Raw genomic sequence first — 14,946 nt, 5'->3', positions numbered from 1 at the left:
ATCAATACATTTTTCAAGTTGAATTCACAATTGAAGTCATGTATGTTTGACTAATTAGATAAGTAATTAAACCAATTATGTTTTTTTTAAAAAACGAATTATGGCTTTTGTTCTTTCAGTTTTTCCATGAAATTAATTTTCTGAGCACACATTGATGTACATATTAATTGATTAGTAAAGAAATTCAAATTAAAATACCAATACAAAAAAAAAAAAGGTTTTCGGTTCGGTTAACCGCAGAAAAACCGAACCGAACCGAAAGCCGAAAATCCGAAAATCCAAAAACCGAATTTTCGATTTCGGTTCGAATCTGGCGGTTATCTGAACCGTGAACACCCCTAGCACATATACATGTCACTATTACAAATTTATTTAGTTGTATACATCAAAAAACCACTGTAGATGTTTAATATTCACCACATGTTATACTTATTCGCGGATCGTGACATATGCAATATTTGTATTCCGCGTAAAAATAAAAAATAAAAGTTTTTTTTAAAAATAAAATAAAAGTTATTATTTTTAAATTGAAATCGTAGAAGAGAAAAGTAAGTGTAAAATAAAAATGATATTATAACTAGTGTCATGCTGCGTGATTATACAATCGTAATATTTATCTAAATACGATAATTTTTTGTTATTTTTAATTTACTTATTTTTAAATTTTCTTTATTAGAAGTGATGGAGTATTTAAAATTTTAAAATATAAAGAAAGATAGTATTGAATTTTAAAATACAGTTATAGATAAGATTGAATTTTAAAAATAAAAGAAATGTTATTTTATAAAAATAAAAAGTTAATAAATGAAGCTGTATAATGATGGTGTAATTATGAATGAAATTACCCTTAAGTTTAGGGGGCAAATGCATTTTCCCTAAAACTATAATACTTACCCCCAGCCCCAAGTCAGCTAGCCAAACACGTCCTTCTGATGGTGGTGTTGGAGGAAATGGGGATTAGGGCACATTGAGTCCTAATTAGTCTCCATCTCTTACCACGTCAACATATTATTTATTGCGATTTCCTCCGCTTAACGATCCAGTTTTTCTCCAATTGCTCGAGCGATCGCAGCAGAGCAGTGAACTTCTCGCGATTCCTACCCCAAAGGTTCATTTTTCCCCCCTTTCAATTCAATTTTGTTGTAAGTTCTGTTTAATCCCCTTTGCTGACGCTTCGGTACTTTGATTTGTAAATTGTACATATATATCCTGTCACGCACGTAAGATCGTTTATTGCATCTAAAAGATGGATGGAAACAAAGACGAGGCCGTGAAGTGCTTGAAAATCGCCAAAAATGCGATGGAATCGGGGGACAGAAGCCGTGCCGTGAAATTTATTGATAAAGCTCGTAGATTGGATCCATCTATTGAAATTGATGGTTTGTTGTCAAATCTCAATGGATCGCAAACAGAAAAGAATGGCCCTAGTGAATTCACCGAAGAAAACGCGGCTAATCTTTCCCAAAGCGGCCCACGCCGCAGAGTCCAGACAGGTGGGACTCAGCCTACATCTTCCTCCTCATCTAGCACGTCTGCAGCCTACACAGAGGAGCAAGTCACTGTTGTGCGGGAGATTAAGAGGAAGAAAAATTATTATGAGATTTTGGGGTTAGAGAAGAGTTGTAGTGCCGAAGATGTTCGAAAGGCTTATAGGAAATTGTCGCTGAAAGTACACCCTGATAAAAACAAGGCACCAGGTTCGGAGGAGTCGTTTAAGATGGTATCAAAGGCTTTTCAATGTCTGAGCGATGAGGAGAGGCGGAAACAATATGATCTTGTTGGGTCGGAGGAGCCAGTGTATGAGAGGCGAGGTGGTGGTGCAAATGGAATGCAAGGGTTTAACGGTTTTTATGATGCAGATATTGATGCTGAAGAAATTTTTAGGAATTTCTTTTTTGGGGGTATGCATCCGGCAAACACTGCTAATTTTGGTGGGTTCTCGTTTGGACCTAGGGTGAGGGTGAGGACAGGTGGAGTTGACAATGGATCTAATTGGCCGAGGGCTTTGATTCAATTGTTGCCAGTCATACTGATTTTGTTGGTGAATTTCATGCCATCATCAGAACCAATTTATTCTCTCGCAAGGTCCTATTCATATGACTATCGGTTTACTACACCAAAGGGTGTGAATTACTATGTGAAGTCCTCAAAATTCGAGCAACAATATCCACCAACTAGCCAGGAACGCGTTGCAATTGAACAACGTGTTGAGGATGACTATCACGCGTACCTTGTACAGAAATGCAGAATCGAGTGGCAGAACCTTCACTGGGGCTATGGTCGCGGTACACCAAGCTGTGATGCATTAAAGCATTTCGAGACTCCGGCCCAATGACTGGATTGTAAAGGTCTGATTTTCTTATTATATCTTCTTGTCTGGTGTTGTTAATCGGGTTATCTTAAATTTTCCATTGTTATTGCATCATGTTTGTGCTTTTCTTTTGTTAGAATATTCTGTTAAAGCTTTGAATTTGTTGGTGGTGTATGCAAATCTTTTGTGATAAGTTATTTAACACTCCTAATGTTGATCATAGCCGGTGATTGTGTGGAAACATCTGCTAGGCCTCGCTAGGCTTGTACATCATAATTCCAAGTATTAGAGTTAAGTCTTTTTTTAGGAATAGTATTAGAGTTAGTTTGGTTCATCTGATAAGTTGTTTAAAACATCATATAAAATCTTTAAGAACTTATAAGATATTTGCAAATGTTTGTTTGCATTTTTTTTTTAAATCTTACAATATTAGCAATAAGATACTAAAAATTTATATATCTTTTTAAAAGGTGATATATTATCAAGTCATTTTAAGATTGGATGAACATTATTTAGAATAACAAGAATTGCCCTAGTAGGTGCCCTTATATCCAATTATTCTCGAATCTTTTGTTTCTCTCTATTTTCTTTTCTCCCATCTCACTTGGTTTGTTTCTTTCTTTTTTTGTATGAAAGTTTTTTGATCCAAACACTTTATGAGAATACTTTTGAAATAAAATATACGAACATATCAATAGTTAAATCATCTATATCAGATATTTATCAGCTAAATGTATTCTTATTGTGTTTAAACTTTAAAGTAAACCCTCGGGACATTTCACTTGAAAAGTCCCTACATTCTTGCCAATGGAAATTTATTGAAGGTTCGATGAGTTGCACATTAAGTTTCAGTTGTGATGTTCTTTATCAATCACAATTCTTAAATTAGCATGTAATACAAAGAACAAATGCATGAACATATTATGATCGTAGTTTATGCTAATTGTAGCGATCTTAGTTTGATTAATTCAATCAAATGCACTCAAATGTGATTTGAGTAGAAAAGGTATTTAATGTGCCCCCGTGATGTCATTGATTTTACATGAATTAGGTTAATGTTTAATCAAAAGTTTAGATTAGGTCAGGTCAGTGTTGTTAACGACGGTAGGCAGTGTCTGGGTGGTCAGTGACCGCCCTGCCGTCTCGTGCCTAGGCGGTTAGAAATTCTTTTTTACTATTTTTTATACCTAATTATATATATATATATAGCAGGATTTTTCGTGTGCGATCACTAAAACCCGGTACCGGGTGTTAGGGTAAAAAAAAACACTAAAACCCGGTACACACGAAAAATCCTGCACCCTAGGGTGCAGGTGATCATTACTCCAGTACCGGGTTTTAGTGTAAAAAAAAAAACACTAAAATCCGGTACCGGGTTTTAGTGATCGCACACGAAAAATTCTGCACCCTAGGGTGCAGGTGATCATTACTATATATATATATATATAAAAAAAAAAACACTAAAATCCGGTACCGGGTTTTAGTGATCGCACACGAAAAATCCTGCACCCTAGGGTGCAGGAAATTTGGGAGCGACCATTAAAACCCGGTATCGGGTTTTAGTTGTTTTATTTTTTTGCACCGCTAAAACCCACTAGGGTGCAGGGGATCAATATATATTATATATATATATATATATCTATCTATCTATATATATATATAATAGTGAAATATGTGAAGATATAAAAGACACCAAAAGAAAATAACTAAATAATAAATAATAAAACTATAAAAGTTCTAAAATTAGAACAAGGATTTATCAGAAATTAAAAGTAATACCCTAGTTCGCTGGGCTGGGGTGGCGGTTTGAGGTGGAAGGAGGTAGGGCTTGTGGCACTTGTGGGTAATTGAGTTAACCGTTATGTTTTGAAGAGAGTGTGTATAATGTATTAATAACTAGGGTTTTTGAAATTTTGTTGACTTTTTGACCAGCTAAACCCGCCATCCTTGCCAATTGGCGGCCCCATCTCACATTTGGCGCCATTTAGAACACTGGGTTAGGTTAAAGATATTTCGATGGTTTCCGAGTTTACCATCTGGCTCCGGACAAAATGTTTAGTTAGTTGTTTGTTCATTGGACTAGCGGGTCTGACTCCAAACTGTGATCCCCTGAATGTCCCTTCAACTCATTACTTGAAGTTATTTACTTGTTTGTGAATATCTCAGCCTCTCGGGAGTAGACTAAAGTAATCTGTAAAATTTAGATATGACACTATATTTGTAGTTTGTAATTATATTATTAGTGTCCCTCTGCACATGTTGCGCGTTTATACAATTGAAATATCTATCTAAACATGATAAAAAAAATTAAGATATGAGTCATATGATATTTGTAATTTGCAATTATAGTATGTGCCCGAGAAATAGCTACATGAGTAATCTGGGAGGGGTTTGCTGATATCTGAAAGTTGTGTAATCTGTTGTGAAGGTTCAGCTTTTTTACTTCGGTTATCATTATTCATGTCATTGGTCTTGGGATCGTGTTCTATTAGATGTAAATCATTCTCTAGTCTGTCTATTGTAACCCTCGTCTTCTTCTGTATCACAGGTTGATACGTTTCGTTTTAATTTGGTGTTCCTGTTGAAGAGCGGAACGAGCGAAACTGAATATCATGGTGGCAGTGAAAGATTGATTACTAGTCTTCCAACTGTACAGTCCACATATCCTAGACCATCCAGCGTGAGAATTACTTCAGAAAAGCCTTTCCTACAAACGCAACTCTACCAGTAATCTTTGAGTGAACTCCTATAAATATTCTTTTTGTCTGAACCTTTGAAATCGTTACCTGGGTTGATCCAGTCATACATCGCATTCCTGTAACTTTCGTGCGGAACTTGGTATCTATGACTTTACAACGAGTAATAAATTTGGCGATTTGCCATCAATTATTTTCTTCATGTCCACGCGATTCTCTTTTCGGCAGTCCCTTGTCGAGGGAGAGCAGGCGTGCCTTCATGCTGTTTTAAATTTTCATAACCCGCACTCGTATGCGTTTGGTAGATGATGCACGCGGGCAAGAATGTGTTTTGCTGCTATCGTTTTTGTGGTTGGAGAGAAAAAAATCCTCTCCATACAAATGTCTACTGGCCTCCTCAATTCCGCGCCACCCCGCCCCGCCCCACCCTACTAATTATTCCATAAAACTTCGTTAATTTTAAATACCTATCCCGTGCACTCTTGAATTCTGCCTCCAAAACCCGGACACTCCAAAGTTTAAATAAAATTTCCTCTTAAATTTTAGCGAGTAGGTAGTTTTTATATATAAAAAAAGGAGATTGTTTCATATCATTAAATGTGTGTACAATTCTCAAACGTAAAGACCAATTTGCGGGTCTTGCAATTTGCAAAGTGAAAGAAAGAGCGTCACATAATAATTCATAACCACCATGGTTTTTGTTGTTATTTCCGTCCTTTCTATCATTCTCCTATATACTAACAAACTTCAATATTTTGATTTTTCTCCAATTTGTGAAACAATTATTTCAACTAATATATTTATTTAATAAAATAATTTATAATATATCAATAAATCATACTGACGTGGTGTGGAGCTAGAAATGCAAACCATGAGCGTTCGTTTTTTCCTCTACGATGGATATTATACCAAATGGAGTGTGGCTAATCGATCTCCTCTCCCTCTCATATAACCACCACTTCTACATGGGAGCAAACATTAGAATCTTACATTTTAGGTAGTGTTTGGGAGAGCTTCTAAAAAACATTTCTCAGCTTTTCATTAACAAAATTTCATAAAATTGTAAAATTTTGTTAATGAAAAGATGAGAAGTACTTCCTAAAAATTTTCTCAAACAATACCTAAATGTAATGTAGATGCATCAGTGATTTGTTATCTTCCCCGTGTATGTTATGTCATATGTGTGCTTGCTCTCAAATATTCTCATGGCGTAGTGATTGCGGCAGTCCACGATAGTTTACCGAGCATTCAAAATCCAACAAGTGAGGAAGCTTTGGGAACACGGAGCACTAAGTTGGCTAAAAGAAATGCACATGTCGAACATAATTCTCGAGTTAGATGTTAACCTAGTCATTGATGTTTTACTTTTTTCGGATTTCGACTCATCCAACCTAAGTTTGATAGTTAAAGATTGTCAATTCTTTGCAAAGTGTTTCACTTTTTATTTATTTATTTTTGTTAAGAGATTTGTGAAGCAAGCCACTAATGCTTTGATTATGGGTAGATGAGATCCTAGCATATGGATAATACACAAATCATGGATCCAACGATTCGTATTTTTACACATAAACGTAATTAATTATATATTGTTGACGTGACAATCATGAGACATTAGATCTATCATTGGGGTATTACCCATATGCTATGTTGAAATCTACTTTGATTAAAACAGTTTGTTTTATGTCTGATCTAAAATTGTCGTCTTTTTCTTATTTTTTCCTTCTCGTTGCAATTTTCTCTAACTAAGTTTAATGAAAAAATATTTTTTCGAAAAAGAAAATAAAAAGGCATAATAATAATAATACCATAAACACTCGATGAAAATTTAGGTAAAAAAATTAAAAAAATTGCACCAACGTGTTATAATACAATGAAAACATTTACGATCTATATTTATGCCCTAAACAAAAAAAATTGATGATCTATATTAAAATTCAATCGAGAGTCTAGTTTAAATTTGTGGGTAAACCTACGATTAGAATCTACGAAGATGGAGGAGATTACAGACGGAGTGAGCAACATCAACATCGCCGGTGATAATCCGAAGAAGAATCGTATCCAGGTTTCCAACACCAAAAAGCCTCTCTTCTTCTATGTCAATCTAGCCAAGGTATTGTATTTCCACTGTCCTCCTGAATCTGGGGTTTTTTATGATGTGGATCTGAGATTTGTGGTGTCTTGGATGTGTGCAGAGGTACATGCAGCAGTACAATGAGGTCGAGCTTTCTGCTCTTGGGATGGGTATTTTTTTGGATTTCCTGTCTTTCTTTCATTATTTTTTATGTACCGATATACCGATTCAATCATGTTATCTAGGTTTGTTGATGCTATATACGTGAGTTTTGCGTTGTTTTTTCTTCCTTGTAATGGGGTTGGGCGAATCAAATGTTTGATAAATGGACTAAATGACAAAAAAATTGTTACTGAGAAAGTCTCTGCGCCGACCGAGCACTTCTGCAAGAATGAAGAGCTTGGGTTGAAAGTATGGCTTTATCCACCATGATTTCTTCTACCAAAGAGAAAGAAGGATGCTCTCTTTTTAATCATAGAAAACTAGGTAATAGACTCCCACAGTTTGGGAGTTTGTCGATGAAAGTTTCCCTCTGCTGTAACTGTTCCTATGTCTCATTAGTGCATCTGTGGGTTATGATGATGTTTTTATCTTTGCTTACGCAAAGGTGGTCTCATCGGTGTAGATTTTTGAAGCTTATCTTCAAAACATGCAGCTGTGAAGATTTCAAGTTGAATCAATGACACAAAGCAATAATCTTCAAACGTAAGAAATGGTCGCCATGATGGTGATGTTGGTACAAAAGAAACACAAGTCCCACAGTGATTAACCTAGCATTGGTTTGAAGATTTATAAAAACAGTATATTTACTCGCCTTCACCAATTATATAAGTATTCTTTACACAAGTCAAGTCCTTGAATTCTCGACCTTGCTGAATCCAAACAACTCAAGTTAATTTGGTGAAAAGCCGATCAAGTATATCGTCTTATAAATTCATTGTGGAAATTTTTAACTTGACATGATCCACTTTATCCAGTGTTTGAAAAGCCTGCCCGAACCAAGCAGTTTTGTCGGTTGTATCTTTAGTTGGACCTAGGGATGCAACGAGCAGAATGCTTCAAAAATATCGAGTTTGACTTCTATCTTGAGTTGATTCCAGCATGTTTCTGGTTGTTTCGAAGTTCGAAATGTCAAATTATTTTAAGCTTGAGCTCCGGCCGAACTAGTCTTGAAGCTCGATCTCGGTGCCATATTGTTGAACTTCGATTCAAGCAGTTTCAAACTCTACAATTTTATGCTTCAAAATTATGCTCGAGCAGCGGTAGGACGTTTGAACACCAACCTCCTTTTTTTTCCCCCTCCTTTCGCACTTTGTTTAAAAATAATAATCGAACGATTCTCAACAATAACAAGAATAAAATGGTTTCCTCTTTGGGTATATTTTCTTCCCCATATACAAAATACAAAACAAAAAACAGGATTTCGGACTGCATGGAACTGAGAATTCAAACTGTATACTGTGGAAGTGTTATTGAGGACACTAATGGCACAGTATTTGATGCTACAGTAGAATTCTATTAAAAACTTATTATTTGGTGGAAAAGATGTTCCCAAATGTCAGAAGACCTGGATTGGAATCCTATTTTTCCAATTCGGGTGTTAATGTATATGATTGATTTCTTATTCAGTATAATTTATGGGAGACCAAGGGGAAAAATAGTAAGGTCAAGAGGATCGAGACGAGGAGATCATTTAGCACCCTTTTTTCTCCGGGTGCTTGGAATGATGTTTTAAATTGATTGATCAACAAAGGAGTGGAAAACAGGATTTCGGACTGCATGGAACTGAGAAGATAGTTTGTGAAGGTTTCACATCTTCATATTGCATTTCTTTAATGAGAATGAGGACAATTTGTCAAGTTTGTTTAGTTTGCTAGAGATAGCTTGGCTAATTTCAGACTGACGATTGATTTGGGAAATGAGTACGACTTTATCATCAGCTCAAATGATTATTTAATAAGTGATTGTGCATTAGGACTGGGATGTTTTGTTTGACTCTTTCCAATCAAATATATCTGTATCTTCCTCGAGGAAGAAAACCACGGAACTCTATCTTCTAGAAAATTGTTGTACCTAAAGTATCTAAACAATTAGTTTGATTGAATAAAACATGATATTAAAGGAAGGAGGGTCATTCTAATTAGATAGGCACTTTTTCTCTCCTGTTCACCATGTGACTAGGTTCAAGGTGCCTAAAGGTGTGAATAGTGAAGAAGTATCCTTAATTTTATGAGTCAAAGTCAGAAATGTCTTGTTGATTGGAAAGAAGTTTGAATCCACAAGGTTGGTAGAGTTGCAAATCAGGAATATTGGAGGCTCCAACTAGGTTTGCAAATGGCCGTGGGGATTTTATTGGAGGATAATGCAATATGGCATAGAAATACTGGTAGGTCACAAGGGGGCTGATTTAGGGAGATAGAGTTCGACATCTAGTTGTGCGGAAAGCAATCTGGGCCTTTCAGGGCATATCGTGGAATCATCTAAAACGGAATAAAAGTATAGAGAACATTAAGGTATCGGAAGATATAGGTCGTCTTTTTCTTGGATAGACTTCTCAGTAGTTTTCAGTTATATGTGTCACTTAATAGCCCTACTTTTGAACTTTTAGCAAGCGATGAGATTCAAGAACCTTTCAGCATCTTAAAAATCTTCATTTTTGGAAGGGAATTCTCTGGAAAAAGAGCATACATAGAGTCCTATCAGTGTCCGATTCTGAATTAGATCATTTATTCAACTAGCACGCTGAGCGGTTCAAGCTTGACCTGAAGATTTATGAGCCTAGTTGCGCCTCAAACATTTTAGAGGCTCAACTCGTTTACATGATTACATCTCTACTCTTTGCTGCAATTCTAGTTAACTAGTTTAAAAGCCAACCCTCTTTGGCTTGCATGTTTTGCTCAATTATTCTTCAATTTTGTTGTTTCTTTTTCCACCTTCAAATATCGTCAGGGAATCCATATTACGAGTTAAAGAATGTATTGCGAGCTCAGTTGTATATGGGTGCTATTATTTCCAGCTGAAAACTTCCTCAATATTCACCAGAATTAGTAGCTGGTCGAGATAGCTGTTTACATGCATGTACTTGCAGATTGAACCTTGGTTAACCGAAGTTAAAATGAGATGATTAGTTAAACAATGAACACCTTTGACAGGGTACACAGTTCAGAATGATTTTCAATTATCCTTGTGTACCTTCTGTTCCCTCTCTGTTTTCTGATTGGTTAAAGATGCAAGAATGCAATTTATCATCACCGACTCCTTCAAAGTAATGAGCAAAACACTAACTAGGATGATGCAAAAAAGCTAACTTAGGATGAAGCAAAAAGGAATTAAGTTGTTTATTTGAAGACCCTCAAAAGTTCCTATCTTTGTTGCTGATTTATTTTGCTAACTAATGAAGCTTAACTTGAAAAATCTCCTTTTCTAAATATACTTTTTTGTGCTGCACTATAATAGTGTTTTTTTCCCAATACGATGAATCTTATCTAGTTCATTACTCGTAATGGTCTGTGGTCTTGGATCTTTGCAGCTATTTCTACCGTCGTGAGCATTGCAGAAATCCTCAAGAATAATGGACTTGCAGTTGAGAAGAGTAGGGCCATACATTTTTGTATTTTTTTGTTTACATCTAGTTCCCAAATATGTGTAAACTGGGAATGAGTACCGATCGGCTACTGGCCATGCCTGTTGTCCATATTAACAAAGACGTTGTTATGCTCTGCAGAGATCATGACCTCCACTGTTGAAATCAGAGATGAATCTAGAGGGCGAACAGTCTCCAAAGCCAAGGTAAGTTGTACAACCTGGTTGATGCTCATGGTATAAAAGTAAAAATTTTTTTAATCACAATTGCTGATTTCTCTCTCTCTCTCTCTCTCTCGGCCAAAAATACCAGATTTTTTTGTTCTCTGCTTTTCATTTTTTATTTTGGCCTCAAAGATGTTGCCCGCCACCGAAGTTTTGCTTAAAAAATTGAAGCATCAGATTGTTACCTATAAACCGTGTTTTATATGTCTTTGATTATATTTCTGTTTGTTAATTAGATTGAGATAGTGCTGGGGAAGACGGATAAGTTTGACGAATTGATGGCTGCTGCAGATGACAGAGCGGAAGGCGTGGAAGATCAAAGTTAGAAGATGATGGGTATTTTTATTTACTTGTTTGTTATATCAGTGCTTCTTGTCAAGGTTACATGAAATTTGATGCAAGTTATAACAACAGAAATCAATCTAGGATTCTCGGTGGTAAAACAAAACTTTCATCTTCTACTCGTTATTCAGTTTAGTTTGAATTATTCAGTCAAATTTTCACTTGTTTGATATTCATTCTTCATGGATTATGACTTAGGAAATGTCAGTTTACAATAAGCCACACCTTTTGTAAATGGTGACAGAAATGCGTTCTTTGGTAGTGTGAAGATTATCTTGTATTTGTGTGTATATAATATATGTTGATGTTTGATATGTTGCACAAGCACTATATCAATCTATGTGAGCATCGCAGACGTGGCGTTTACCTATTGGCAGTGTTATAAAAAGAACGAAAAAACGTCGTTTAAGCGTGATCAAAAAGCTTAACTTTGGTCAAAAGCGTGAAAAAGTTGTCAACCCCTTAGTTGACCATATTAAACGGAAAAGCTTGAAGAAAGTAAAATTTTAAAATAATATTTAATATAATTTTTTATTTTATTTAAATAATTTGTAGCTTTTGAATAATAAATATTTAATAATATAATTTTTTTTTAAAAAAACATTAAAAACATCAAAATTAAATTAAATTATCTAGTACATTTTTTTTCTGTGTGGGTAAACTTAACCCAACATAAAAATTTTACTCCAAATAATTTGTGACTTTAAGATTTTTTTTAATTAAAAATTTTATGTATTTATTTTTAAAATCTTTAAGTTTAGAATTTAGATGTTATTTATTCTATTAATCAACTTAATATATTTAAAATTATGTAAAAAATAAAAACGTTTTTCACACTTAAAGATGTGAAGTTTGAAGTTAGATCGGCCCGTTTTGCACTTTTTAGAACCTCTACGGATTTGGTCTTTTTGATTTTGCTCTATGATTTCCCTTATTATATTATTTATATATAATCACCAACGCTAAATTTAAAATCAAAGCTTCGATATTTTCTTTCTAAACGAACATATCAATATAATAACGTCCCCAATAGTTTCCGTATCCTAGTCAAACAAATATTTATTGCAGAAGTATTTTGAAACTCGATCTGTACTTCATTGAATTTCAATCTCAAATTGCTCTAATTGAGTTTTACTTACAGTGAAGTTTTTCAGAAAGAAGTCTTTATTCGCAAGTTTGCAAACATCATCAAAGTTGAATGGCTTCGACAATATCTTGAATATCTTGCCCATCTCTTTGATACTACTGCATCTAATGTAGCAGTCACCTCTTTCAATCTGACGTCAACAGGATCGTGGATGGCGGTCTAGATCATGAATATTTTAGTCGACGCTCGTCACCTAATTAAGGTGTGAGCATGTACTACAAATATTGTGTTGGAAATTGTATTATTGAATGAATTACAATTGAAATGGGCTTGAAAGGGTTTGAATTGATTAACCCAAATTGTTTGTAAAAGCCTTGTCCAAAGTATTACAAAATTCAAAATTTTGGTGAAATAAATTGGAGGAAAATGGGGAAATGGTAGTCCCACATTGGAACAACTCCAATTTGTTGTTCACCTTAATTAGTCAAACATTGGACTATGGGATTAGGCCCTTAGGGCACCGGATGTTTTGTAAAGGGGCAAGACGCTAGTCGATGCAACAAACACGCGCGCGGCCGGCCGGCCGGCTCGGCGTGGTGTGGTGTTCTGATCCGATTATTCTTTTTGAATAAAATAATATTTTATTATTTTATGAAGTAGGCCCGAGCGGTAAAATGTTACCGCGCGGGCGCAGCACCGCACATGCAAAACAGTGAGTTCAAATTACCGCGCGAGCGCGGTATCAAACGTGTTGTTTCGTGTATAAGACTATATATATGGTGGTTATAACACATAAAACATACACAGAAACATCTGATAACGTAGATTTCAGATTTCAGATTTCTCAAAATCTCTCCCTCACTTTCTCAAAAGAAAAGTTAAAGCATATTTTCGTTCGTTGAAGTTCGTGATATTTGCAGTGCTGCTATATCACGATCGAAAGTCGTTGTATCTTAGAGACGATTGCCGCTAACGTTTAGCACTTGGAACGGGCAATTTCGTCTTGCGGATAGAGAGTTTCTCTCGCCTCGACTGTGTTGATCATTTTCGTTGCTGTTGATTGCTTCCGACATTGAAGTTTTCAGAATTCAGAATACAACCTACTAACAATCGCAAGACGAAATTCTTTGTATTTCCCGGATTCTGAAGATGTCTACCATTTCATTCACTCCGCTCTCTTCCGCCCTCGCTCATGGAGAAAAGCCGCCAAAGTTTTCTGGTGCCGACTTCAAACGTTGGTAGCAGAAGATGCTGTTCTATTTGACCACCCTTAATCTGTCTAGATTTCTCAAGGAGGATCCCCCCGTCGTCGTTGAAGGCGATTCTGAAACACAAAGAAGGACAACAATAGATGCATGGAACCACAGCGATTTTCTCTGCAGGAATTATATTCTGAATGGCCTCGACGACACTCTCTATAGTGTCTACTCCTCTATGAAGACGACCAAGGAATTATGGGATTCTTTGGAAAAGAAGTACAAAACTGAAGATGCCGGCATAAAGAAGTTTGTAGTTGGCAAATTTCTGGACTTCAAGATGGTAGACTCAAAAACTGTAATGAGTCAAGTGCAAGAGATACAAATCATCTTGCATGACTTATTGGCCGAAGGAATGGAAATCAATGAACCATTCCAAGTCGCGTCTATCATTGAGAAATTGCCTCCACTGTGGAAAGACTTCAAAAACTACCTTAAGCACAAACGTAAGGAGTTGAAACTTGAAGATCTTATTGTGAGGCTTCGCATCGAGGAGGACAACAGAAATGCCGAGGCCAAGTCACATAAAAAGCTGATGGAAACCGAGGCCAAAGCAAATCTGGCGGAGTCTAGTACGAGTCAAAAGAGGAAGCGCCCCATGATGAAAAGCAAAAGGGAAAAGCGAAGAAATTCCAAGGAAGTTGCTACAACTGTGGCAAACCGAATCATATGGCAAGGGACTGCCGACTTCCAAAGAAAAATAACAAAAACCAGAAACCAAGGCAAGTGAACATGGTTCAAGAAAGGTATGTACCTTTAGCACTTTATGATATTGATCTTAGTGCTGTTATATGTGAGACAAACATGGTGGATGATCCAAGAGGATGGTGGATCGATACCGGCTCTACGAGTCACGTGTGTGCCGAGAAAGATATGTATTCCACCTATGCCACCGTTGGGGATCGAAAGTTGTTCATGGGAAACTCCGCAACGTCTGAAGTTGTGGGAGTGGGAAATGTGGTGTTGAAGATGACCTCTGGTAAAGAGGTGACGCTCAAAAATGTGCTGCATGTGCCAGACATTCGAAAGAACTTAGTTTCTGGTTCACTCTTGAGCAAGGCTGGATTTAGAATGATATTTGAATCTGATAAATTTGTGTTAACTAAATCTGGTGTATTTGTTGGGAAAGGGTACCAAGATAGTGGTCTCTTTAAGTTAAATGTAATGAATGTTTCCCGCCTTGAGGCGAAGAATAAAGTTATTGGTTCTGCTTACTTGACTGAAAGTTATGATATATGGCATGAACGATTAGGACATGTTAACTTCAACACGTTGCAAAGACTTGCAAATTTAAATGTAATACCTATGTTTAAAAGAAATCCACAAAACAAGTGTAAGATATGTGTTGAAGCGAAAATGGTTAAAGCTCCATTTCA

The 14,946-nt window shown here is 36.0% G+C and overlaps 2 protein-coding genes across 5 annotated transcripts; both read left to right on the top strand.

The window, feature by feature from the left end:
- The first annotated feature begins 909 nt into the window (after positions 1–909).
- LOC140887856 (chaperone protein dnaJ 49) lies at positions 910–5,200 on the top strand. 2 transcript variants are annotated; one of them, XM_073295392.1, is made up of 3 exons: positions 910–1,108; positions 1,226–2,348; positions 4,860–5,200. In XM_073295392.1, the coding sequence occupies exon 2, from the start codon at positions 1,247–1,249 to the stop codon at positions 2,333–2,335; it is 1,089 nt and encodes a 362-aa protein (XP_073151493.1). In that variant the 5' UTR covers positions 910–1,108; positions 1,226–1,246; the 3' UTR covers positions 2,336–2,348; positions 4,860–5,200. The 2 variants fall into 2 exon arrangements, with proteins under 2 accessions (XP_073151493.1, XP_073151494.1); XM_073295393.1 differs by lacking the exon at positions 910–1,108 and having other exon boundaries at positions 1,118–2,348.
- Positions 5,201–6,888: 1,688 nt separating this feature from the next.
- On the top strand, positions 6,889–12,910 carry LOC140890668 (uncharacterized protein At2g34160-like). 3 transcript variants are annotated; one of them, XM_073298623.1, is made up of 6 exons: positions 6,889–7,117; positions 7,200–7,248; positions 10,608–10,670; positions 10,803–10,867; positions 11,122–11,221; positions 12,374–12,910. In XM_073298623.1, the coding sequence occupies exons 1-5, from the start codon at positions 6,998–7,000 to the stop codon at positions 11,209–11,211; spliced, it is 387 nt and encodes a 128-aa protein (XP_073154724.1). In that variant the 5' UTR covers positions 6,889–6,997; the 3' UTR covers positions 11,212–11,221; positions 12,374–12,910. The 3 variants fall into 3 exon arrangements, with proteins under 3 accessions (XP_073154724.1, XP_073154723.1, XP_073154722.1); XM_073298622.1 differs by having other exon boundaries at positions 12,369–12,894; XM_073298621.1 differs by lacking the exon at positions 12,374–12,910 and having other exon boundaries at positions 6,890–7,117; positions 11,122–11,504.
- The last annotated feature ends 2,036 nt before the right edge of the window (positions 12,911–14,946 follow it).

This window comes from Henckelia pumila, chromosome 3 (assembly GCF_033568475.1).
Source record: "Henckelia pumila isolate YLH828 chromosome 3, ASM3356847v2, whole genome shotgun sequence".
NCBI classification, from domain to species: Eukaryota; Viridiplantae; Streptophyta; class Magnoliopsida; order Lamiales; family Gesneriaceae; genus Henckelia; species Henckelia pumila.
The sequence above is the reverse complement of the archived record's forward strand: the minus strand, read 5'-3'. Positions and strand labels throughout refer to the sequence as shown.

What these genes read in the sequence shown, in the direction of transcription:
- LOC140887856 (XM_073295392.1), top strand. Translation starts at nt 1,247, where the DNA reads ATGGATGGAAACAAAGACGAGGCCGTGAAGTGCTTGAAAATCGCCAAA.
- LOC140890668 (XM_073298623.1), top strand. Translation starts at nt 6,998, where the DNA reads ATGGAGGAGATTACAGACGGAGTGAGCAACATCAACATCGCCGGTGAT. An exon ending in TGGACTTGCAGTTGAGAAGA is followed by an intron (nt 10,671 to 10,802) that starts GTAGGGCCATAC and finishes TATGCTCTGCAG; the next exon opens with AGATCATGACCTCCACTGTT. An exon ending in GAACAGTCTCCAAAGCCAAG is followed by an intron (nt 10,868 to 11,121) that starts GTAAGTTGTACA and finishes TTTGTTAATTAG; the next exon opens with ATTGAGATAGTGCTGGGGAA.